Raw genomic sequence first — 25,277 nt, forward strand, 5'->3', positions numbered from 1 at the left:
GAAAGAAGATGGGGGTGGGGATGGGTGATATGTCTTCCATCAGGTGATTTAAAAGTCACTAAGGGCTTAACGTGCCACAAGGGAAGAACTCAGAAAGGCAGATGCACATGCAGAACTTTGGGAAGACATAGGGAACAGACTCAAGGAATCAAGCTCAGGGAACAAACACGAGGAATAAAAACACTAGGTACAAGGACTATCGGAAACTTAGTAAAAATAAAAAATAAACCTTAAGAAAAAGTACTGAATTATCAAAACACAGCACATAAGCAAAAGCTAGAACAAATATAATTGAACCAAACACAAATATGACCGGAATTGAATTAATGCTCCGGAGACTAAGGAAGAAATACAAGCAACTTAAATAGGAGACTAATCAATCAGGGAAAATAACAAATACATGAACATGGTTACACAAAAAAATGAGAGGGATAACAGAGGAAGAAGTTCGACACGGGGAACTCTGGTGGTCCAACTACCCCTGGGAGGCCATGACATAAAGGTTCTATTGGTTAACTAGTGTACACCTAGTACACTGGTGCACTTCTCTTTAGGCTGACTTTTGTTCACAACTGTTGTTGGCTATTTGGCACAGGTGGTTCTGGGAAGGGGTCAAAGCCCCTGTGGCCTCTCCTAAACGTGGAGTCAGTCAAATATGCAGTAATTCTTACATATTTAGCCTGATTACTTTTTGCGATCCTATGTAGCAAAGTGGCATTCAAAAGAACACATTTTTTCTAACCACTTAAGGCTGTAGACCAAGTCTCCATGTGGATCAAAAGGTGTTTTTTCCCCCCACTTAGAAAGTTGAAAGGAAGTGGAAAATCGTGAGATTGACACTACAAAAATAACAACCAAGATAGCAGCAAAGAAGAGATAAAAGTGTAAAAACAAAATGTTTAAAAAAAAATACCCTGTCTATCCTGGCGTACTACTTTAGTTGTGCAAGTATAATTCATTCATGTAAGGTTATTCAAAATGTTACTGTTACATGATTTTGTGTGTGTGTGTGCAGAAGCAATGGCAAAGCGAGCGCCATTGTTAACACGTTCCCTACGTATACAATGAGACATCCACTATAGCTGAAAGTGACCTTCACTATAGCCAAATCATCCCTGTCTGTCAGGTTTCCAAGTCAAACTGTAAAGAGTTTAGCGATTTCATGTACAGCAATTGGTTCTACCAAATGCACTGACGAGCTTCTCTCAAACCTATTTATTGCCGTCAACATGATTGGGGCTATTATAATGAGTTTATCATCAAATCTAAAACTCTGACCTTACATTCAAAAGTATTTACTCACCTAGAATGTCCAAAAGACTGGTTCAGAAAACAAAGCTTTTGGTAGGTTTGAAGGCCACATGTAAGGTTTTTAAAATTTACACACAAACTATAATAGAAAAAAAATTGTTAGTGTGTGTTAGTACTCAATAATGGTCTAGACTAGTAATGAAGTATGTGATTTGAGGTGCAACGTTAGTGTGTTTAGCAGAGAGAGATTTTTGCCAAAAATGTCAATTATTTTTTTTGCTGAACTATGCTAGTGCTACTGTACGTGTCAGTACAGTAAAAAGACTAATGTACAGTACGCTTTTAATTTAAAAGCGACTTGTCCGAACGGGTCTCCCAGTAACATTACCAAAACAAAATAAGTACCACACAAAATCCGTCTTCAGTCAGCGTGATAATTCTTATATTCATTTGTAAAGTAAATAAATAAAACAAAAAGAAGTGACCCCATTGGTAAACTAAGCGTGACCCTTAGATCTTTAGTGCTCAATGTTTACCGTATAGTTTGTTTACCGTGTTGTCTATTGTATAATGTGGCCACAGATTCCCAACCCTGTTCCCTGTCCCAACCCTGCTCAAACACACCCAATTCAATTCAGGAAGGGCTGTTAATTAGATGATTACTTGAGTCAGGTACGTTGGGAGCGGGGCACAAAAAAATATAACGTGCAGGACAGGGGTCACTCCAGAGCCCAAGGTTAGGATCCTGTGACATAGGTTATAGTCTATTGCCTTTCCCCTGCTGAAACAAACAATATGATTTGCATTGGCTTTAATGGAAATTGTAATGGTCCCTGTGGGGCTCTACTGGTAATTTGTTGCCTTCTATTGGTGGCATGTTATGTCTAGTGGATACCTTTGAGGACCTGTAATGGTTTTAACCATTAGAATTTCTGTGATGGATGGTATTGTTTGTTTGTTTTTCCAGCACGGTTGCACTGTGTGTCACTCTTATCTGACACATTGTCCCATGTTAATTGTGCCACCATAATTCTGGAGCACCCATGATAATAAAAGCCTGCTTGATTGACCCCTACTGGAGGTTCTGATGTTCACCTGATGTGCACAGCATCACAACAGATTTATAATCTTATACTTAATGCATGATGCTTATATATATATATATATATATATATATATATATATATATATATATATATATATATATATATATTTATATATATATATATATATATATATATATATATATATATATATATATATGCATTATACTTAATGCATTTTTATATATATATATATATATATATATATATATATATATATATATATATATATATATATATATTTTTTTTTTTATTTTTTTTTATTTTTTTTTTAAAATAATAATAATCATGTTTAACAACCACCAAAACTGGTTAGGAGTGAATGTACACCTACCTTCGTCAGACAGGCCATTCGAGGTCTATAATGCTGTCCATGGTCACGGATTAATTTAATCGTCATTTTTTCTTTCTTTCTTTTTTGTAGGCCCTAAAGAATGAACTCGTACAAGCAGAGCTGCAGCTCTCACCAGACGTGCAAAGACCCTGAGCTGTGCGCGTGAAAAGCAAAGCTTTGTCCACCAATCACAGCGCAGCATTTAAATCTCCACAGCCAACCTGTATACGTCATCTACCTTCAACAGTGTCGTGTAAAGATATCCCACAGACAATATTTCGATGTATTTGCTTTAAAATCTACACAAGTTGTGTTCGTGTTCTTCTTTTCGACCGTTTGTAATAATTTAAACGTGTGAATAATAAATAAACAAAACTTTTATTTCACTCAAAAAGCAAAAATACAAGGAACACGTGTGCGTATTTAATCACGTGACTGCCATGATTTACTGAAATGTTACGGATATAACGTGTGAAATAAATAAATAAATAAATAAATAAATAAATGGTGACAAAGCTTCGTGAAGGGTTAAAGCTTTCCAGTCACGGGTGTTGAAAATATGGTTAATTTCTCGAAGCTTCAATCGTCCACAAGAGGCCTCTAGTGGTCAACAATGGGATCATGTGAAAACTCTTTCACTGCTGGTGGAAAGGTTTGAAGAAGTGAAAGCCTAAAACGAAATGACCTGATGTTGTAAGACATGCCAAATCAGAGACTTCATGAAAATGCATTGCGTTTTGATCATAGTCTAAACCTGAACCTTAAGTAATGCACCACTTGATTAGGAATAGCGTACTGGCATGGTTTGCACAAGGTGTTGAAAACTTTCCTTTGAGATTATGGTCCATGTTGACATGATTGTATCATATAATAATAACTACTGCACAATTCATGCTGCGAATCACATCCCCAAAGTGCTCTGATCTGGATTCAGATCTGGTTACCGACGAGGCGACTGAAATACACTTAACTCATTGTCATGTTCGTGGAAGCAGTCCGAGATGGCTCGTGCTTTGTGACAGTGTTATGCTGAAAGTAGGTAGATATTGTAAGATGGGTACCATAAAGGTATCAAAGTGGTCAACAATACTCAGATAAGCTGTGGCATACAAAGGATGCTCAATTGGTATTAAGGAAGCCAATGTGTGCCATGAAAACATTCCCCACATTATTACCACCAACATCAATACCAGCCTGAACTGTTCAGACAAGGCAGGTTTGATACATGGATTCATGCTGCTGATCCCAAATTCTGCCCCCAACATCTCCATCAAGATTTGTTAGCGCAGGCAACGTTTTTCTCATCTTCGACTCAATCTTTCTGATCTTCCTGTTTTTGGCTGAGAGGAGATGGAACTGATGCAATCTTCTGTAGCCCATGAGTGACCACACCTCTTCTCCACTCCTCTTCACTTTCTGTCTCCAAAGCCCATACAAGCTGGCTTCTCCTAGACATAGTTAGATATAGTACATGTTGAAACATTTTATTATTGATAATAAAACGATAATAATAATAATAATAATAATAATAATAATAATAATAATTATTATTATTATTATTGCCACTAATGTCAATTGGACTCCATGTCCTTGTTTGAAAAGGCACTCTAGTGTCACACCTAATGTGAATGTAAGCAAAATTGTGCACGCGCTTTTACATCGGGCTTTGGCGCCCCGCCTGCGTTCCAGAAGAAGTGGAAAGCCAAATGAGTCATTATACACCTGCATCGGAATGTATGCTTCACTTTTTACATGCATACTAAGAACAGCGTACAGTATGCGTGACGCAAATTTCAGCATCAGCAGAGTATGCGTGTACTGTATGCGCACCACTAGATTATTCTAATTTTTCAGGTCGCACATGCACATTTTATTCTTTTGCTCTATTTAGTCCTTCCAGAAGGTGGACCCAGGGCCGTTGATTCTCAAGGTAGTCGAAGAAAAAACGTAATAAACGGAAACGATTGCAGGTTAGAAAGTACCCGCATTTGTATAATTCTAGCCTTAAAGAGTATAAGGATTTGTATATGGGTGCTAATTGTGGCCAGAGATTGCGCAACCATTGTTCTTTGTATTGTTGTGATTCTTCTTCGTCGTCGTCCTTCACACCAGAAGACCTGCTTTACTGCTCTGTACTGACTCTAGGCCAGGAGGGGTAGTGCAAGTTGTTGTAATGTGCATGCATCGACCGTCTGTGTACGCGTACATGTCAAATGGAGTATACTTTAAAAAGCTATGCGTACGACTGTGTGCATACGCTAGCATACGTGTAAAAAAAACAAAAAACAAAGAATACCAGAGGATTTATATTTAAAAATGCTGTTTTCTAATCGCTGCCAGGCATTTAGATAACGCAGATAGGTGTTAAATAAACGCTGAGCGCCTCCAGGCGTGAATTAGCATCACATGCTGATCGGCGTAACGTTAATGTCACACATCGCTTAATAGACACATTAATTTGCTCATTACAAAGCTCCCCCTCTACTGTGTTTAACAAATCTACGGCTAGTCAAATCATTCAATCGGCAAAACATCAACAATGGCGAGAAGGAACTTTGTTTTACAATGCAAACAGACAATAAACGACTGCACCAGAGTTCTGTTGTCTGATAATGCCAAACCTGATGCCCTTCGATCATTATTAATAATGATTAATAATCATGGACAAAATCCGTACCTATTTAATCCGTTGTTGCTGTTTTGTCGATTGAATGATCCGATTTGCCATAGATTCGTTCATTCAACACACAACACATTCAAAACACCAATAATAGCGAGGTAAAACAAATGTGTAAAACAAAGTTCCTTCTCTTTGCTTTGTAATGAGTAAATTGATGCGCCTATTAAGTGATGTGTCGTGTGACGCTAACTTAGAAAACATGATGCAGGAGAATAATGACCCATTTGGCGTTCCATACTTTTTGCTGCGTGTGTGTGTGTGTGTGTGTGCGCGCGCGCGCGGGGGAGCTCGGCTCGGCTTAACCCCTCCCTACTTGTATAGATGAAAGTTTGTGTTACAAAGATGGCGGATTTCCTGCCGTCCCGGTCCTTTCTATCCATCTGTTTCCCCAAATGTCTACTCAACACCAGCGAGGCAGAACAGCTGAGGATATCTAAAGAGATCGACAGATGTATTTCGAAAGACAAAACATACGTGAAGCGGCTAGTGAAGATACTTTTGCTCGGCGCCGGCGAGAGCGGCAAGTCCACTTTCCTCAAACAGATGCGCATCATCCACGGGCAGGATTTCGACCAGCTAGCCAGAGAGGAGTTCCGAGCGACCATCTACAGCAACGTTATCAAAGGTGGGTGCGAGTTAGAACTCGCTGAGCCTTTTTATCATCATCATCATCATCATCATTATTATTAATATTATTTTTTTTTTTACAATTTGCCTTTGTTCCGTTTCTAACCCTCTTGAGTTGTGTATTAGTGTCGTGGAAGTTGTTCTAGTCCGTATTCCAAACGCCGCCCTGTTCCCTACATAACTGTCGCGTAGTGTGCTGTGCTTTAACGCCTCGCGCGCACTACCTAGTGCACTTACTCGCTCAACGCGAAGCGGTTTAGTCTTGTCCCAAAGCTAGCTAAGCTAACTGGCTCATTTTGGTGTGTCCCAAACGAAAAGTGGAAGAAACGCCCATGTTTATTTTGAACCGTTGCGACTTGAACAAACAACAAAATAACGAGATAAACAATTATTATTCGGCTTTCACATAATTGGCATGCGAATTAAACGTGAGAAGAATATTTATCTCGATAAAAACATACACACTCTCACACATATATTTTTGAGAAGTAACACCGAGTGTAGTTCGGCTAGCGTGTGAAATGCTAACAACCCAAACAGCTCAAATTAAGATATTTATTTTACACCAACTTCATTTTTTTGCCATGTTGGTTAGTTTATTCTTTATATACTTAAAAAAAATCTCTATACTTATTTATTTAATTTCATTTCATTTCAAATGATTGAGTGTTCCCGTTACTAAACATCACCTGACAAATGAACGCGTCGTGGGGGAGAAAAAAAAGGGAAAAGTATGTTTGGTCAGAGCCTGAAACTCCTCACATCTACTCATAACTAATGTTTATCTGGCAGTAAATTAACCAGCTACATGGAATTCACTTCAATATTTATAACATCATTCATTTGTGTGTGATGAAGCCTTGAATTATCTGATAATTTCACTGTGTAAGAGTTATAACACACTTCTGACTGAAAATAATCCACACCTTGGTCAGGTCATATGTTGGTTTCCCAGTGGGGATTATTTTCCTGCCATTTTCTTTTATTTATCTATCTATCTATCTATCTGTCTGTCTGGCTGTCTGTTCCACGTATACTACAGCAATTTAGCCTAGGTCTATTTACTTCACCATCTGAATGGTTGTACGTTTCAATTTATTAATTAACAACAAACACATTGTCTTAATCAGATTATCATTCTTAGGTGTAGATTAACGCTGTTCTACAATTAACAAATGATTTCATACTTAAAAGCATCTGGTTGTTACGTTTAATCTCGTGGAGCATGTCTAAACAACCATCATTCCTTTTATTGCTTATGTTAACAGTCCTTCCTGTACCGGTATCTTGAAGTTACCGGGGTTGGGGGGGCAGGCAGAAGGGTGGCAGATTTTTATGTTACACAGAAACCGCCATGAAGACTGTTTATCATTTTGGAAAACTTCATCATAAATTTTTTTTGGAACGTCTCCTCGTGGAAAACGTCACCATGTCGGGCAGTACGTTTACACGGACCGAAATTATCCGATATTAAGACTAGCATGTAAGCAGCAATTATTGATGACCTTAATCCGATTGAAGTCATACTCGAAGTAAACACAAGTGGAATTAAGACGTGTGGAGTATTCCTGTTTTAGTCGCATTATAGACATGTATTACAGACATGTACACACCTTAATCACACTATTAACGTCGTGTGGGAGTTTTCACCGCATTTTGTGACAGGACACGTACACACACGGCAGCGCTCAACCGTTTGACGGCGAACAAGAGAGCACGGCTGCGTCCCAAACCGCGTATTTACCTACTGTATAGCAGGAGAAATATACGTATTTCATCTAATATATAGTGGTTTCGGGAGTGGCCCGTGGCTTCAGGCAGAATATCGTCTTATTCAGAAAAAGGTCCATAATTAGATCATTGATTATGTTTATATGGACAGCAGTAATGTACTTATTGAGCTTACTCTGATTAAGACAATGTTGTGATTAAGGTGTTTACGTGAGTCGCTTTTAGATTATTCCTTTCATGGTCCTGTTTTACATGTTATAGAACATAGATTGATTAACGGCACACGTCATTACGCCGTCCGACGTTCCTCCAGAATTTCACGTATCGACATACAGTTGGTCTTCGTTATGGTACTGTATACAGTTTTGGGTGTTAGATTATTAATTTTACGAAAGCTTCAAGTGCAGTTAATTATTTGTCATGCTGTACATACAAATAAACGACTGCTTGAAGCCGTGGGCTGCGTCCCAAACCACATACTTACCGTGTATACATGTATTTCTCCTGCTATATAGCAGGTAAGTACGCGGTTTCGGTACTTTTAATAATGGAAAATCACCACTGCCATATGCTGTTTTTTTTCCACGTCATGCGTTACGCTGAAACATTCATTTTACCCTTATTTGTGGATGAATGCAAGTTATTTGTTCACTTATTGGAAATATAGCACACTTTATAGATTTTAACGTTACAGATGATGTAGAGAGTATGGCTCTTGGTCGCAAATGGCTCCCTGTTGGCCATATAATGCACCACAGAGGGTGGAAATTAATGGAGTATGAATTTATGCTCATATAATAGGATAGGCAGTATTTCTATCCTAAATGGGTCCTTATTGAACAGACTAGGTTGCTGAACCTGTTATTGCAGCACATATAATTACAAATGACTTCCTATTCACCATATGGTTGACTTCGTAGACTGTAGAACCTGTTATGCTGTAGATACTACACTGACAGAGTAGGGATATGGATGTCAGATTGTTCCCTGTTGGACCTATAGTCCATTTATTACATAGTGTAGTAATGATTTCATATGGTATAATGAGTAGCAGGCTAGTCTCGAATGCCTCCCTGTCAATTGGACAGTTACTTCACTCATAAGGAATATAAGCAGCTAGATCCAGTTCTTTTTAGTTAATTTAAATGGAGAATAAGAAGCTCAATACCTGGTTTAAATATATAATCGTGGTGGTTTCTATTTCGGTTTCTGAAAACGTGATGATTTCTGTTGCTTTTTTATTTTTTATTTTTTTACCTTCACACCCAGCAGGGGTGTGAAGATTGTCATCATGAGATCTACTAAGTACCAGGATATTTCAGCCCAAAACCTGTCTGCCTCTGCCAGGAGGTTCAGACTTGGCCATAGATAAAGCACTTCAACATAAAATCAGAATCGATTACAGAAACACAGCGTGTAAATCACTGTTCACATCGATCAGGACCCTACCAAAAACCAGGAATCTATGTCCCCTCCCCCCACATAAAAACCAGTATTCTTAGTGCAGCACACTTCTCTATAGAGTAGGGTTCTGATGACCGGCTGTTTTTAGAGCTTTTATAGTGTGCTATAGTGTGTGTGTGCTGGTTTCCAGTTAAAGTTGGAGACGTTCGCCAATCATCGAGTTATCGGTGATTGTAACGATAAGCACGAGAAGGAATACAGAGGACAGCGCTACATAAGCTCGTAGACGCCCGTGGTATTAGCTGTGATTTTGTCAGTGGAGAGAAAGTATAATGTTGACCCCACCCACGCGGAGAGCACGGCCAACCACGCTTTCCGTCTCCGCTCTCATGGCATCTGGGGAAAGGAGAGTGATCAGATTCAGCACAGGTGCTTCAGCGCGTTACAGAACGACTCACTTGGTGGGGTGGATTTGGCGACGACTTCCATGTAGGAGGATGGTTAATATGTAGAGCTGAGCCATGTATTTAAATCGAGAATGCTAAAAGCGTCCAACAGCGGGGTGTGTAATAAATATACATCCTCAGGCCATGTTTACTCATTAGTTTCCTCAAAGAGCGGATGTGATGAATAATCAGCGGTGATTTTTATACAACATACAGCTAATGAGTAGTTGTGGTTGCTGCTCTTTTAGGGGATTTCCAAGTCACCTTATTACTGTAACGATTTTCTTGCCGAGATTGACATGCAACAGTGTGATAAATTTACCGTCCTAACCAGTGTGGTGGTTGTTAACCCATCGATCTGTTTGCCTTTACTAAAAATGTGCCCGGTGACTGTTAACCGAATCACTGCGGTAATAGCAAACCGCCCCGCCCCAGCAAAAAAAAAAAAAAAAAGAATTTATTCCACGCAAATCCAAACTCAAAGTCACGATTTTATTGAAATGGTTCAAAAGGAGCGTGAGGCGCCATATCTTGCGTCCACGAAAGATGTATGTGTTATCAGCACGGGCCTAGTGTTGTTAGCACAACTTTAAACTCCCCCTAAACATACCTTAAGGGCAAAGGTTTCATCAGGAAACTGTTATGATTGTTGCTATGGTTATGTCTCCAAAGGCAAGATCTTGCCCTGTCGCTCTTGTTTGTCTGCACGAGATCAATCTTTCCATTCAGCATCATGCACCGTATCAGGTTATCTGTCAGGTGAACCAATGTGTAAATACAGGCCTAGTCGGAATCGATTTCGCCTATTGTCGTCATGGTAACGCAGTACCAGAGTCATCGATTTAAAAATTTTTTTTAAACGTGGTAGCTAGCATAACATTAAGACATACGATGAGCTAGTTAAGTGGTTTTAATACCAACGAAGAGAAACGAACAGTCGTATGACGGTTATCCTCTACGGTCAGTTTTTACCGCAGCACGTCACGTTCTCACCCTCGACAAGAAATTCGGCACGTTTCGGCGCCCTCGCATTAAAAGGTACGCTTCGAGGTCTCGGTTTTAAAACCTCGATCGTAAATGCCTCGGAATTGACGGTGCATTAAGCGGGACAGTTGTAAAGCGCTGTGTTTGTATGCTGATTAAGCAGCCTACTGAAAACCGCTCTATCGTTAGCCCGATCACAGCCTCGGTGTGTAACATCAGGGGGTGTCGAGGCTGCAGAGGCGGTATCTGCATTTAGATCAGTTTAGCACGCAAATATCCGTAACTTTAAAGCAGGGGTGTCCAAGGGCCGGTGTGGGTGCAGGTTTTCATTCCAACCAAGCAGGAGTCACACCTTATTCCACATGTTTAATCGGTTGAATTTCAATAGACTGATGTGGCTTCTGCTTGGTTGGAATGAAAACCTGCACCCACACCGGCCCTTTCCGGATCAGATTGGACACCCCTGGTTTAAATCAACTCCTGAATCAGGTACCGTGGCAAGCTTATCCATCTATCTAATGTGACCGAGTCATCGCAGTGATGGCTTCCCCAAATTGGGAAACTCTTCTTTAGGATAAGGTTGATGACACGAGCCAATTACTAATGTTTTATTTATTTATTTATTTAAATAAATATTTTCTTTGGTTTAATAAAAGACATGTGTATATATATACGGAGCGACGGCTCAATATAGTACAAAAGCGTATTTCTTTTGTTTGTACAAAACATGGTATTATTTTTGGTCCACAGATGCTGTCCATGTATAGCACATAGTCCGTTTCCCTGAAAAGACTCCACCTGCGTGAACTTGGCCCCCCACCCAACACAAAAACGTCAGCAAAAGCGCCTCGATCGTTTGCGCTGGTTTGTGCCGTAAAAATTTTTGTTTGCGCTTCGGTTTTGGAGATATTTAAAGAATATTTTTAGGTCATTCTGAGGTCACTCAGCCCCCCACATGCTCTAGATTCACCCCAAATGGGCTCAATAGTTTGTGCTGGTTTGTGCCGATAAAAGTTTCACTTGTGCTGTTTGCGTTTTTAAAATACTAGGCATTGAATTGTGGTGTACACACACACACACGGCCTATGTATGTATAAACACAGAGCTACAGCAAACAGATTATGGTGCGTGTATTTATTTATGACAATGTTAATATTACTGCTGTTATTCACATAACATACAGTAAGAAGTGAAAACACTTACCTTGGAGCTCTTATCCTGTGATCCACTGTGTCCCTTAAAATTTGAAAACGCACAGTGGATAGGTAACAGTTAAGCGAATGGGACTATTTAATGCGATTTGTTTTGCCTTTTTGGATTTTACCTTGTTATATCAGCTGTATTATCGGCACAAACGAATGAGATAATTTGGGGTGAATCTGGAGCGCGTGGGGGGCTGGTGACGTCATCGCCTAGAACCTTAATGTCTAATATTTAAAAAAACGGAAGCAGCACAAACGAAACTTTTAGTGGCACAAACGATCGAGACTCTTTTGCTGACGTTTTTGTGTTGGGTGGGGGGCCAAGTTCACGCAGGTAAAGACTCCTGTGCCTGAACTGTTTGGGCGAGCATCATGACTAGATTTTTGGGAGTTTTGCTGAAGCCTCCCAACCTGACTAATCTATTTATTTATTTTTTCCTCCCTCTCATGTACGTTTGTAACTCAGAGCCATGATTCCAGCCATAATGACGAGCATTATTCAAATCTTAAGTTTATGCAAATATGCTGAAGGCGCTCCTGGCACGTCTTTGCGCTACACAGAAAACGGATTGTCCCTGCGGCTTGCCTGGTGAACGCTGGGTCCAAGCTGAGACGATGCAAGTTTCAGTTTTCCATAATGTTTATTTCTCCCCACAACTGGTATATTTACAGTATATGTCACTTTAGCTGTGTTTGTACTATATCTCCACCATGGTTCAACATGGGTTTGTTTATTCTAATGTGAACACTTCCTGGTAACACGGGTTGATTCATGCTCTAATTTGTTGTTTAAGCTCTTTAACATAAGGTTCTAGGGATGGCTTCGTTATAGTCAGCAGATGTGACGGTGTTCGTAATAGTCAGCAGATGTGACAGCAGTGGGAAAATGTTTACTTGTGTGTGTGTTTTTTTTCTTTCTTCCCTCTTCTTTCCTTGCAACAATTTCAAATTCAAATGAAGTCTGTGATACCCGTTCGTTACACGGGATTCCACCGAAGCGGCGGCTACATTTGGCCACACCCCCAAACTAGAAGACTAGTAGGTAGCTACAGTTCGTATTGGGTGGTGTAAGATTTTGCAAAACACATTGCATGTAATCCGTGCAGAACGTGACTCGTTCGATTGCGAGCTAACGGACATGGAACGGCTTCAAGCATCAGCGGAAAGATCAGTCATCTCTATTTCAGTGACTTTTCACTTCTGCTTTCGTCTATCGGTCACTAATCGTGTGTGTTGGAGACGGAAATATCGTCACAATGTCTGTTATGATGGGAAAAGCTAAAGACGTTTCAGCATCCCTTTTTTAAAATTTTTTTTATAAACCTAAGTCTGTAACTATGAACTTAGCTAAGATGCTCTTTTTCATTCCGAAATGAAAATTTTCCAGCCTTGTGCTGCCCACTGTGTTGTGATTGGCTCAGATGTTGGAGTTTGCGCCCTTTTTATTTTTAATTTTTATAAAGGCATGATTATTCTTGGTTAGGTTTTTTTTTTTTTTTTTTTTTTTTTTTTTTAATCATTATCGATTTTTATTTATTTATTTATTTATTTTAAATAGGTGGGGTTTTTTTTTGCGTATTCCAAAAGAACTTGCTAGACACTGGAAGTATAGACAATATAAAGGTGCAAGTGTACTTCACTTTCGTGCATGCACAGAGAAGCGACGTAAGATGCATTGTTCACATTCTGGCTTGTGTATCTTATGTACATCTAGAGGATTAAAAGTGGTGTCCACTTGACACGGCGGAGAAACATCAGGTCTATCCTGTCCGTCGGGTTTCGCAGTCGAGCTGTAGTGGTCATGATCATTATCATGATCTGGAGCTCAAAACGAAAGCCCTCGTCATACATTCAAAAATATTTACTAATCTAGATAATCCAGAAGACTGGTACTCAAAACAGACCTTTGGGTAGGTTTAATACAATGCTCATACTTTTTGTTGCAGAAATTAAAACAAAGGCAACCCTAGAAAACACAAAACGATGTTATTTGTTGAAGGAAAGAAAGTTATCCAATACCAACTGGGCCTGTGTGAAAATGTATTTGCCCCTATAGTTACTAATTCCCCAAATCTATGAAACTGCATTCATAATAGGGTTCAGCTGGACTAGACACAACCAGGCCTGATTACTGCAAACCCTGTTCATTCAAATCAACACTTAAATAGAACTTTTTCAACAGCATGAAGTTGGTTAAAAGGTCTTACCCAGTAACACACTATGCCAAAGTTGAAAGAGATTCCAGAAACGATGAGGAAGAAGGTGATTTGAAATACATCAGTCTGGGAAGGGTTATAAAGCTATTTCAAAGGCTCTGGGACTCCAAAGAACCACAGTGAGAGTCATTATCTCCAAATGGAAAAAAACGGCACAGTAGTGAACCTTCCCAGCAGTGGCTAACCTTCCAAAATTCCTCCAAGAGCACAGAAACGACTCATCCAGCAAGTCACAAAAGAGCCAAGGACACCATCAAAGCACCTACAGGCCTCTCTTGCATCAATAAGGTCACTGTTCATGACTCCACTATCAGAAAGACACTGAGTAAAATGGTGTCCATGGAAGAGTGGTGAGGTGAAAACCACCGCTTACCCAGAATTACATTAAGGCTCATCTGAAATTTGCCGGAACACAACTTGATGATCCTCAAACCTTTTGGGAGAATGTTCTGTGGACTGAAAGTGGAACTGTTTGGAAGACAGGGATCCTGTTACATCCGGCATAAACCAAACACAGAATTCCACAAAAAGAACATCATACCTATGGTCAAGCATGGTGGTGGAAGTGTGATGGTGCGGGGATGCCTTGCTGCTTCAGGGTCTGGGCAACTTGCAATAATTGAGGGAAGTGTGAATTCTGCTCTGTACCAGAAAATCCTTAAGTAGAATGTCCGGTCTTCTGTCCGTTAGCTCAAACTGAAGCACAACAGGATTATGCAGCAAAACAATGATCCAAAGCATAGGAGCAAGTCCTAGTCCTACAAGTAAGTGAAAGTCTGATCTCCAGTTATCGGAAGCGTTTGGTTGCAGTTATTGCTGCTAAAAGTGGCACAACCAGATTTTAAGTTTAAGGGGCAGTTATGTTTTTCACATGAGTGATTGGTGTTGGATAGGCTTGTTTTTGTTTTCCAATAAAAACTGCATCAGGTTGCCTTTTTTTGTTGTATTTTGTTTTGAAGATCTAAAGATATTTAGTATGAGAGACACAAAAAAACAGAATAAATCAGTATGGGGTGAATAGTTTCTCATAGCACTTCTGGTTTTTAGTACATTAGTATGCAATTTAAGACACGCTAGTTTGTTTATTCAGTTGAGCACACATTGTTGCATGGCGCTATACTGCCACTACTGTTTACATTGGACGTACACAAGTGATGTGCTGAACGACCACAGAATACGCACGGTGGCCATCTTGCGGGAGTGTTTAGTTAACAGTAGGTATAAATCCGCCTTAAAGGTGAAGTTTGGTTTTTGATGTTTGTTCAAAAGGGAACCGAAGAAAAGTTCAAGAGAGGGTAAATGTTCGCTCACTCATACAGTGATTTATCTCTGCAAGTCGCCAGTCGCTCTACTACTAAGTATCCAGTCCGCGTTTCTACTGCTGGTTGCCACAGTAACATTTATCAGTGCAAGGCATGACTAGCATTCCACTTTTGACAACAAACCAGTCGCTAAAACGAAACATTCTGGAGGGGAATTTGTAGGTAAAATTCAGCAATGTGTATACGCGTCATATCCTCCGAGATGAAGGTAGAAGCAGCATGAAAATGGGCTAAACGTTTTTAAAATGTGGTCCATGTTTTGTCGAAGGAACCTCCTATTATACTGTGATTTATAGACTGATACTGGTATAATTTAAAGTACACTGTGATTTTATAGACTGATACCGGTGTAATTTAAAGTACACTGTGATTTTATAGACTGATACCGGTGTAATTTAAAGTACACTGTGGTTTCTATACTGATACCGGTATAATGTAAAGTACACTGTGATTTTATAGACTGATACCGGTGTAATTTAAAGTACACTGGTTTCTATACTGATACCGGTATAATGTAAAGTACACTGTGATTTATAGACTGATACCGGTATAATTTAAAGTACACTGTGGTTTCTAGACTGATACCGGTATAATTTAAAGTACACTGTGATTTATAGACTGATACCGGTATAATTTAAGGTACACTGTGATTTCTATACTGAAACCGGTATAATTTAAGGTACACTGTGATTTCTATACTGATACCGGTATAATTTAAGGTACACTGTGATTTCTATGCTGATACCGGTATAATGTAAAGTACACTGTGATTTCTATACTGATACCGGTATAATGTAAAGTACACTGTGATTTCTATACTGATACCGGTATAATGTAAAGTACACTGTGATTTCTATACTGATACCGGTATAATTTAAAGTACACTGTGATTTCTATACTGATACCGGTATAATGTGAAGTACACTGTGATTTCTATACTGATACCGGTATAATTTAAAGTACACTGTGATTTCTATACTGATACCGGTATAATGTAAAGTACACTGTGATTTCTATACTGATACCGGTATAATGTAAAGTACACTGTGATTTCTATACTGATACCGGTATAATGTAAAGTACACTGTGATTTCTATACTGATACCGGTATAATTTAAAGTACACTGTGATTTATAGACTGATACCGGTATAATTTAAGGTACACTGTGATTTATAGACTGATACCGGTATAATTTAAGGTACACTGTGATTTATAGACTGATACCGGTATAATTTAAGGTACACTGTGATTTCTATACTGAAACCGGTATAATTTAAGGTACACTGTGATTTCTATACTGATACCGGTATAATTTAAAGTACACTGTGGTTTCTATACTGATACCGGTGTAATTTAAAGTACACTGTGGTTTCTATGCTGATACCGGTGTAATGTAAAGTACACTGTGATTTCTATACTGATACCGGTATAATTTAAAGTACACTGTGGTTTCTATACTGATACCGGTATAATTTAAGGTACACTGTGATTTCTATACTGATACCGGTATAATGTAAAGTACACTGTGATTTCTATACTGATACCGGTGTAATGTAAAGTACACTGTGATTTATAGACTGATACAGTATAATTTAAAGTACACTGTGGTTTCTATACTGATACCGGTGTAATTTAAAGTACACTGTGGTTTCTATGCTGATACCGGTGTAATGTAAAGTACACTGTGATTTCTATACTGATACCGGTGTAATGTAAAGTACACTGTGATTTCTATACTGATACCGGTATAATTTAAAGTACACTGTGGTTTCTATACTGATACCGGTATAATTTAAAGTACACTGTGGTTTTTGGCCAGCAGCTATACCGCAGAAGCAAAGCCATTTCAGTTCAACACAAAGCATGCTCGCGTGGTTCACACCCTATAGACATTCGGGTACTAGTTATCTAGTGTATAGTCATACAGAATGATTTAGGTTTTGGCCGCTGGAGAATGTTTCTATAATATACACCCCAAAGGAACAAAATATTACTTTAAGGGCCCCCTCCCAAAACAGGATGTTAAAGGGTTAAATGTTTGTTTGCACATGGGTAAACACGCACAGGCTCGTCCTCCCACTGCGGATTTTGCACTTGAACCAAGTGTGTGTTCGAGGTTTGGGAATGTTCCTGAGGGCAAAGCAGGCCTGCACACACAGGACTTTGGAGAAAGATTAAAAAATAAATAAATGATGCAATTAAGTGTACAAGTTCTCTGTTGCAATTGAACAGTCATTGTTAAAAAAAAAAAAACAGAAGAAAAAAATGTGAAAGGGTCACGAACTCGTTAAAAAACCCTCTCACCCAAATGACTTATTTCACCAAGCTTGTTAATTAACGGTGTCGTCCCTACAGCGTTCACGTAACCAGAGAACAGATTCATGATGGGCATCTTGTTTTCTACAAGTCTTTTCTTGATATATTTTTGTCCTCAACCCAGTTTTTTTGCTTTCCTCCACACTTGTCTGTAGCCAGGAATTCAAAAGATCATAATCAGACCTTCTCTCTGGACGGGAAGGCCGGTCTTCCGCTTTCAAATCACCGCCACTCGTATCTGCAGTGATTTGCCCGGAGTGACGTATGAAGAGGCACAAAATTGCTGTTAGTTTCGACTCCACTGCTGTGCAAGAGGCAAATTCCACGGTGCTTGGTACCAATTTCGGTACCAAAACACAAAAACATGCTAATTAAACAACACACTATTTTATTAACAAAGTGAAATATTAATATAAAAGGTATTTTTAAAAATGACATACTGTTCTTCAAGTATATCATTATTAAAGCTACTAGAGATATCCAGACAAGAGGAGAAATGTTTTTCTGACTGATAAAGACATAAACAGTACTAGCCACACATCTATTCTTTTCTAATATATCAATTTCAGATATATATCGCTCATCAAAAATCCTCTGGTGTGTGGAATTACTAAACCCCATCATGTCCTCCCATTCATTTTACCCCAATAAAAGTTAAAGCATTAAATGGTTAATAAGGACTCCTGACCGCACATATGCTAACATTAAGTAAGCAAAAATGCAGATGTTTTCTTGCAATAATACACTCCATTTAAACTGTGCTACAACATTCATACTGCAACCGCTAGCATCATTTTAAACTCACCTGCTTGAATAAATACTGCAGCTAAGCAGACACTCCTCCTGAAAGCACGGTTACCGTAATTTTCGAACTATTGAGCGCACCTGAATAAAAGCCGCACCGACTAATTTTAAAAAGAATTTTTTTTTTGTACATATATAGGCCGCACTTGTCTATAAGCCACAGGTGTCCACGTTGTAACATGAGATATTTACACAAAGATGTTACACAAAGATTTATTTTTAACTTTTAATTAAATACGTAGCGTAAATGTTTTTTTCCGAACAGTGCCTGTAACACGGCTGGTTTAAAAAAATAAAAATAAATAAATAAAAAAAATACAGTTGCCTACCAGGAAAAGTCATTGATCGCTATCTTCATCATCCTCCTGCGCACTAAAACCACTAAAGTCTTCTTCAGTGTCGGAATTGAACAGCCTCAGAATTACCGGCACTTCGTCACACACTTCCTCAGTCTCTCTTTCGTTGTCGCTCTCAATGGCACTTACATCTCGAGGCAAATTCAGCCTTGAGCTGTTAGGATCCACTGGCAAACCTGAGCAAAAGTTGCTCTTCGCATGCTATTTCCTTCTTCGACAGCCAAATCGATTGCCTTTAACTTGAAAGCTGCATCATATGCATTTCTTCGTGTGTTTTCCATGATGAGGGGGTGTGCATGAAGCGCAAAATGACTGAGTGCGTTTGATTTAATTCGGACAGTTTCATTGGTCCACTGTGACCTGTTCGGTAATTTCATCGGTCCGATGTGACGAGGCTAAATGTTTTGGCGGCATGAAGCTCGTTAGCCCGTAAAAATCCATAAATTAGCCGCGTCATTGTTTAAGCCGCAGTGTTCAAAGCGTGTGACAAAAGTAGCGGCTTATAGTCCGGAAATTACGGTAATCTTTCCGCACTGAAATTTTAGGCGCGTGGCTTTGACACGCGGTAATAGTACCAAAAGCAGAAAACGAGCTTCCGAGAGAAATGTGTATTTCACCTACTATATTGTAGGTAAGTATGCCGTTTTGGACGCAGCTGTGGTAACTGGTGGCGCTGCTGCTGCTTCGGTTCTTCTTGGTGCACGGCGCACCCATGAAAAGTTCCCGACTGACCACCTGTCAGGCAGCGCGTCAGTAACGGGTTGACCCGGTACTAACGGTACTTTATGAAAGTCTGGTACCATCAACTTTTTTCTTTTTAGTACCTACTTGGTACCGAAGTACCAGTACTTTTGACAACTGTACTCGCCTGTGTAGTCTCCACCAAAGCATGCTTGCGTTTTATTCATACAAATGTCTGTGACTTCCTGTTTACTAATGTGTTCACCTTGTTTGCTGAAACTTCCTACTGTTCTTAAAAAAAAAAATAAATAAATAAATAAAAGACGACCTTTCATTTTGGTGCAGCTTCTTTTCACACGTTTTAATCGACACCGTCACAGACGGGTACATCATAGAAGTAACACTACCGGTATTTTGTGTTGTGTGTTTGTGCAAATAGGTACAGGCAGTTGTGACCGATTCAGCTCCCGAGTTGATGTGAACCAGGGCAAATGTTTGTAAAGGAAAATTACCGTGGATGTGTTTATTTAATGGCACCGATGCAAATGACTTCTTGTACCTGATTACAGCTAATAACCTTGTATACACCGGTCAGTTTGGCAGGAATAACATTTTATAACATTGTCACATTACAATGGCACCTGTCAAGGAGTAGGATTTACAGCGTCATCCACTGGATTCGGCAGCAACTGAACAGTCGGCTCTCGAAGTTGATGTGTTGGAAGCAGGAAAAATGGGCAAGCGTAAGGACTTTGACAAGGGCCAAAATTGTGTTGGCTAGACGACTGGGTCAGAGCATCTCCAAAACGGCAGGTCTTTTGGAGTGTTTCTATTATGCATTGGTTGGTACCTACCAAAAAAGTGCTCCAAGGAAGGACGACCGGTTAATGCTAGCTATGCTGGCTATGATAGAAAGGTGTCAGAACACACTGTGCATTGCAGCTTGCTGTGTACGGGGCTGCAGAGCTGCAGAACGGTCAGAGTACCCATGCTGACCTCTGTCCACCATGTGAGCATCAGATCTGGACCATGGAGCAATGGAAGAATGTGGCCTGGTCTGATGAATCACGTTTTCTTTTACATCATATAGACGTCTGGGTGCGTGAGTTGCTTTCCTGGGGAAGAGATGGCACCAGGATGCACTATGGGAAGAAGGCAAGCCAGCAGAGGCAGTGTGACGCTCTGGGCAATGTTCTGCTGGGAAACCTTGGGTCCTGGCATTCATGTGGATGTTAGTTTGACACGGAGCACCTACCTAAACATTGTTGCAGATCAAGTGCACTCCTTCATGGTAACAGTATTCCGTAATAGCAGTGGCCTCTTTCAGCAGGATAATGCGCATGGCCACACTGCAAAAATTGTTCAGGAATGGTTTGAGGAACATGACAAAGAGTTCAAGGTGTTGACCTGGACTCCAAATTCCCCAGATCTCAATCCGATCGAGCATCTGTGTGGGACGTGCTGGACAAACAAGTCCGATCCATGGATGCCCCACCTCGTAACTTACAGGTCTTAAAGGATCTGCTGCGAACGACTTGGTGCCAGAAACCACATCACATCACTTTTCCGAAGGAGAGAGCACGGATATTCGCGTTCAGTGACCGAACCAATTCAACCTCTGAAACTGTTCATCAGAGAGCTGCTGAGATAACGAGTCAATTCTACTTTGTATCACAAGAATTGTGTATTTCTGTTGTTTACCACCGAGCACATACACGCATAGTTTCTATAAAATTTATTTGATTGAGTTATAGCTTACAAGTTGTAACTTAGTTACAGCAAATAGTATTCTTCATCTTGTTGTGACATAATATTGACTGTTTCGATAGTTAATATATGCGTATGTGATGTTTTACGATGCTGAGTGTTGTGCGTTCTCCCGCAGGTATTCGTGTCCTGGTAGACGCACGGGAAAAGCTGCACATCCCATGGGGCGATGCATCGAATCAGGCACACGGCGAGGCAGTGATGAGCTTCGACACACGCTCGACTCAGGGTATGGTGGAGCCCAAAGTGTTCCAGCAGTATATTCCTGCAGTGCGTGCGCTCTGGGCCGACAGTGGCATCCAGCACGCCTACGACCGTCGCCGCGAGTTCCAGCTGGTGAGCAACACATGCACGCGCACGCACACACACACGTTACACGCTGGTGGGTTTTTGAGTGAAGATTGCGTCGTCCTGTATTTAACCCCACTCTCTTTGTCCTTTTGCCCTGTCAGTATGTAAACTCTCCACAGCCATTTTAATAGGAACGCCTTGTACACCATTATAGACATTATAAATATAAGCTTCCAGTTAATTCAGCCCAGTTTGACCGTTCTTCTCTGACCTGTCCTATCAACAAGTCGTTTCTGCGGCTCGCTGGAACACCACTTCGGCACTAGCATTTCCTGATGCGTCGGGCTGAGCCAGATACATCAGCGGTGTTCAGTTGAAGTGTCCACTGCGATTTTGTTTAAGTAAACACTGGCGTTGTGCAGCCTCGTGCTCTAAACACTGAATTACTGAATCCTCGACGCAAAGTGCTCACGTTTCACAGCTGAGGCTCTGACAAGGCATGTGTTTGTTTATCGTAGTTAGTGAGTTGCAGCAAATTGCTTTTACAGTGTAGGATACTGGTCAGCCAGTGCATTAGTTTTAATTGTTGTTGGTTTTTGTTTATTTATTTTTTACTTTTTTTTTTAGTTCTTAGTTACCACGAGGCAGACACACTTGTTTGTGTGGCACTTCCTCTCTCTGTCCCCCCCCCTCTCTGTCCCTCTCCCTCTCCCTCCCAGTCTGTCTCCCTCTCCCTCCCGGTCTGTCTCTGTCTCCCTCTCCCTCCCGGTCTGTGTCTCTCTCTCTCTCTCTCTCTCTCTCTCTCTCTCTCTCTCTCTCTCTCTTCCCCCCCCCTCCCGGTCTGTCTCTCTCTCTCTCTCTCTCTCTCTCTCTCTCTCTCTCTCTCTCTCTCTCTCTCCCCCCCCCTCCCGGTCTGTCTCTCTCTCTCTCTCTCTCTCTCTCTCTCTCTCTCCCCCCCCTCCCGGTCTGTCTCTCTCTCTCTCTCTCTCTCTCTCTCTCTCTCTCTCCCCCCCCTCCCGGTCTGTCTCTCTCTCTCTCTCTCTCTCTCTCTCTCTCCCCCCCCTCCCGGTCTGTCTCTCTCTCTCTCTCTCTCTCCCCCTCCCGGTCTGTCTCTCTCTCTCTCTCTCTCTCTCCCCCTCCCGGTCTGTCTCTCTCTCTCTCTCCCTCCCGGTCTGTCTCTGTCTCTCTCTCCCTCCCGGTCTGTCTCTGTCTCCCTCTCCCTCTCGGTCTGTCTCTGTCTCCCTCTCCCTCCCGGTCTGTCTCTGTCTCCCTCTCCCTCCCGGTCTGTCTCTGTCTCTCTCTCCCTCCCGGTCTGTCTCTGTCTCCCTCTCCCTCTCGGTCTGTCTCTGTCTCCCTCTCTCTCTCTCTCTCTCTCTCTCTCTCTCACTCCTGGTCTGTCTCTCTCTCCCTCTCACTCCTGGTCTGTCTCTCTCTCTCTCTCTCTCTCTCTCTCTCTCCCTCCTGGTCTGTCTTTCTCTCCCTCTCCCTCCTGGTCTGTCTTTCTCTCCCTCTCCCTCCTGGTCCGTCTCTCTCTCCCTCCCGGTCTGTCTCTCTTCCTCTCTGTCTCTTTCTCTCGCTCTGTCTGCCTGTCTGTCTCTCGTGCTTTTTTTTTTCCTCCCCTCCTACCTCTCTCTTGAGTCATGACAGAAACAGCTTTTAGAGATGTTTATATCTGAGCGGAAGTGCAGACCGCATTAGCAGTGCGCTCATCTCTCATCAGAAAAATCTCTTTCCGCTCATGGACAGAAAAACACAGGCACGCAGTTGAACCTTGTTTATGTACACCGCCCATCCTCAGAGACGGTAGATGCTGCTCATGTTACCTGTTCTTACACCAGTTTGAAAGCCATATTTAAAAAAAACCAAAAAAAAAAAACCAAAAAAAAACCCGCGTGTGTATAATTAGTTCTTTCTGCAGTACCATGTGTCTCAAAACAGCTTTAGAGAAACTTGTGCATGCAAGTACATCCAGCTGATCTTGATGAATCTCACATGGGGAAAAAGTGCTGATGTAGTCTGAGAGCTGTATATCGATGGCTACATGTCAGAATGACCCTACCGAAGATCACACAAAAGTAATATCACTCGACAATCCGGTTTGTTTCAAGATCGCTTCGTATGTGTGTAACTCTACACTTGTAGAAACATCAGCGTGTTCTCCGTGAACGCGTACAGTGCAGGGTAAGCACTGTAAGATCACAGCTTACAGGAAGTGTCAACTGAGAGTGCTGCAATACTGCAGTGACCTGCTTTTAACAACTTCTTTTCTTTAACCATGCTGAGAAGGAAATGCACGAGGCACGTGTGCGCTCACGCTTGTTTTTGCTAGCTGTGGTAACAGCATCTTTCTAGTGCAGAGGTCACGGCCCTGGGCTCTATTGTTCTGGTTGTGATTTTCGATGATTTAAAACACACTCCGCAGCCAGTTGCTGTGTTAACAGCCTCACTTCTCCTAATGGCATATGCATTCCACAAGGTGCTGACGTTCCGTCAGAGATTCTGGTGCGAGTCGACCGGACCACTTCACATAACTGCCGTAACGTGTACTACATCCCAAAGGCACCATATTGGATTCAGAAGTGGGGTTTTCGCCATTCCTCTACATCGCTCGTATACGTTGGAACGAAACACCGTTTCTTCAGGACCATGGTGCAACACGGGATGGTACGCAAGACTACATTGTGTGTGTATATATAGTGCAAATATACACCAGTGTGAGACGAGTGCAAAACAATAAATACGTAGAACATGGGCTGAAAACTGTAAGCTGTTTATAACTGTAAGCAGAAATAACAAGCTCCATAATATAATGCAGCAGTGTAAAGGATCAGTGACCAGTGCTTGTAAATGCTCTGTACTTATATAGTGCTTTTATCCAAAGCGCTTTCCACTGTCTCTCATTCTCACACACACACACACACTCTCTCACACCAGTGGTAGCAGAGCTGCCATGGAAGACGCAACTTGATATCGCGAGCAAGTTGGGGTTCCGTGTCTTGCCCAAGGACACCCCAGTATGTGGAGTCACGTGGGCCGGGAATCAAACGGCCAACCCTACGATTAGTGGACAACCCGCTCTACCACCTGAACCACAGCCGCTTGTGAAGTGATGCATTATCTATCGTGCTGGATGTAGCCATCATAAATCGGGCTGCTACTTAACATATGCTGTCGCATTCAACTGCTTGATTGCTCTTAAGGGGCCCAGTGTGTGCCAAGAAAGCTTTCCCCATGCTGTTACACTATCCCCACCAGCTCGAACTGTTCACACGAAGCAGGTTGCGTCCATGAATTCATGCCAAATTCTGACCCTGCCATGTACAGTCCATCAGAAATGGATTCATCAGACCAGGTAATGTTTTTTTGTTTTGTTTTTTTCTTCAATCTTCAACCATCTGGATTCACTGAGCCTGTGCCCACTGTAGCCTCAAACACTTGGCTGTTCTTGGCCGACAGGAGTGGAACCTGATTTGGCGTTTTTGCTGTTGTCGCCCACCAGCATGAAATTTTTAATTTAATGACATTTTTTTTGTTTTCTTTCCATGTTGTTTGACCATTATCTTTACCGTATTTGTGAAAGAAAGCTGGCAACACTTATGGTACTTGGCAGTTCCTCCCGGATGGTCGAAATGAACACAAAATCAAGCAAACTCTGCAATGTTCAGAGGAGCTTGCAAAATTTCATTTCATTTCATTTTTTCAAAATGACCACATGTTTTCCGTAGATATGGGCGCGAAGACTGCAGCAAAATCGAGCGTTT

General features: G+C 41.1%; 2 protein-coding genes across 2 annotated transcripts in view; one reads left to right on the forward strand and one right to left on the reverse strand.

Annotated features, from left to right (window-relative positions):
- Window positions 1–5,982, reverse strand: part of rgs9a (regulator of G protein signaling 9a) — a 31,079-nt gene extending 25,097 nt beyond the window's left edge. The window contains exons 1-2 of the mRNA XM_017492193.3: window positions 5,843–5,982; window positions 2,689–4,136 (exon numbers count right to left, since the gene is read on the reverse strand). Of these exons, the coding sequence (XP_017347682.1) occupies window positions 2,689–2,754 (66 nt within the window). The 5' untranslated portion in view covers window positions 2,755–4,136; window positions 5,843–5,982. The remainder of the gene's footprint in view (window positions 1–2,688; window positions 4,137–5,842) is intronic.
- Window positions 5,691–25,277, forward strand: part of gna13b (guanine nucleotide binding protein (G protein), alpha 13b) — a 30,843-nt gene continuing 11,256 nt past the window's right edge. Inside the window, exons 1-2 of the mRNA XM_017492212.3 lie at window positions 5,691–5,993; window positions 21,344–21,561. Coding sequence (XP_017347701.2) covers window positions 5,711–5,993; window positions 21,344–21,561 — 501 coding nt within the window. The 5' untranslated portion in view covers window positions 5,691–5,710. The remainder of the gene's footprint in view (window positions 5,994–21,343; window positions 21,562–25,277) is intronic.

This window comes from Ictalurus punctatus, chromosome 2 (genome assembly GCF_001660625.3).
Source record: "Ictalurus punctatus breed USDA103 chromosome 2, Coco_2.0, whole genome shotgun sequence".
NCBI lineage: Eukaryota > Metazoa > Chordata > Actinopteri > Siluriformes > Ictaluridae > Ictalurus > Ictalurus punctatus.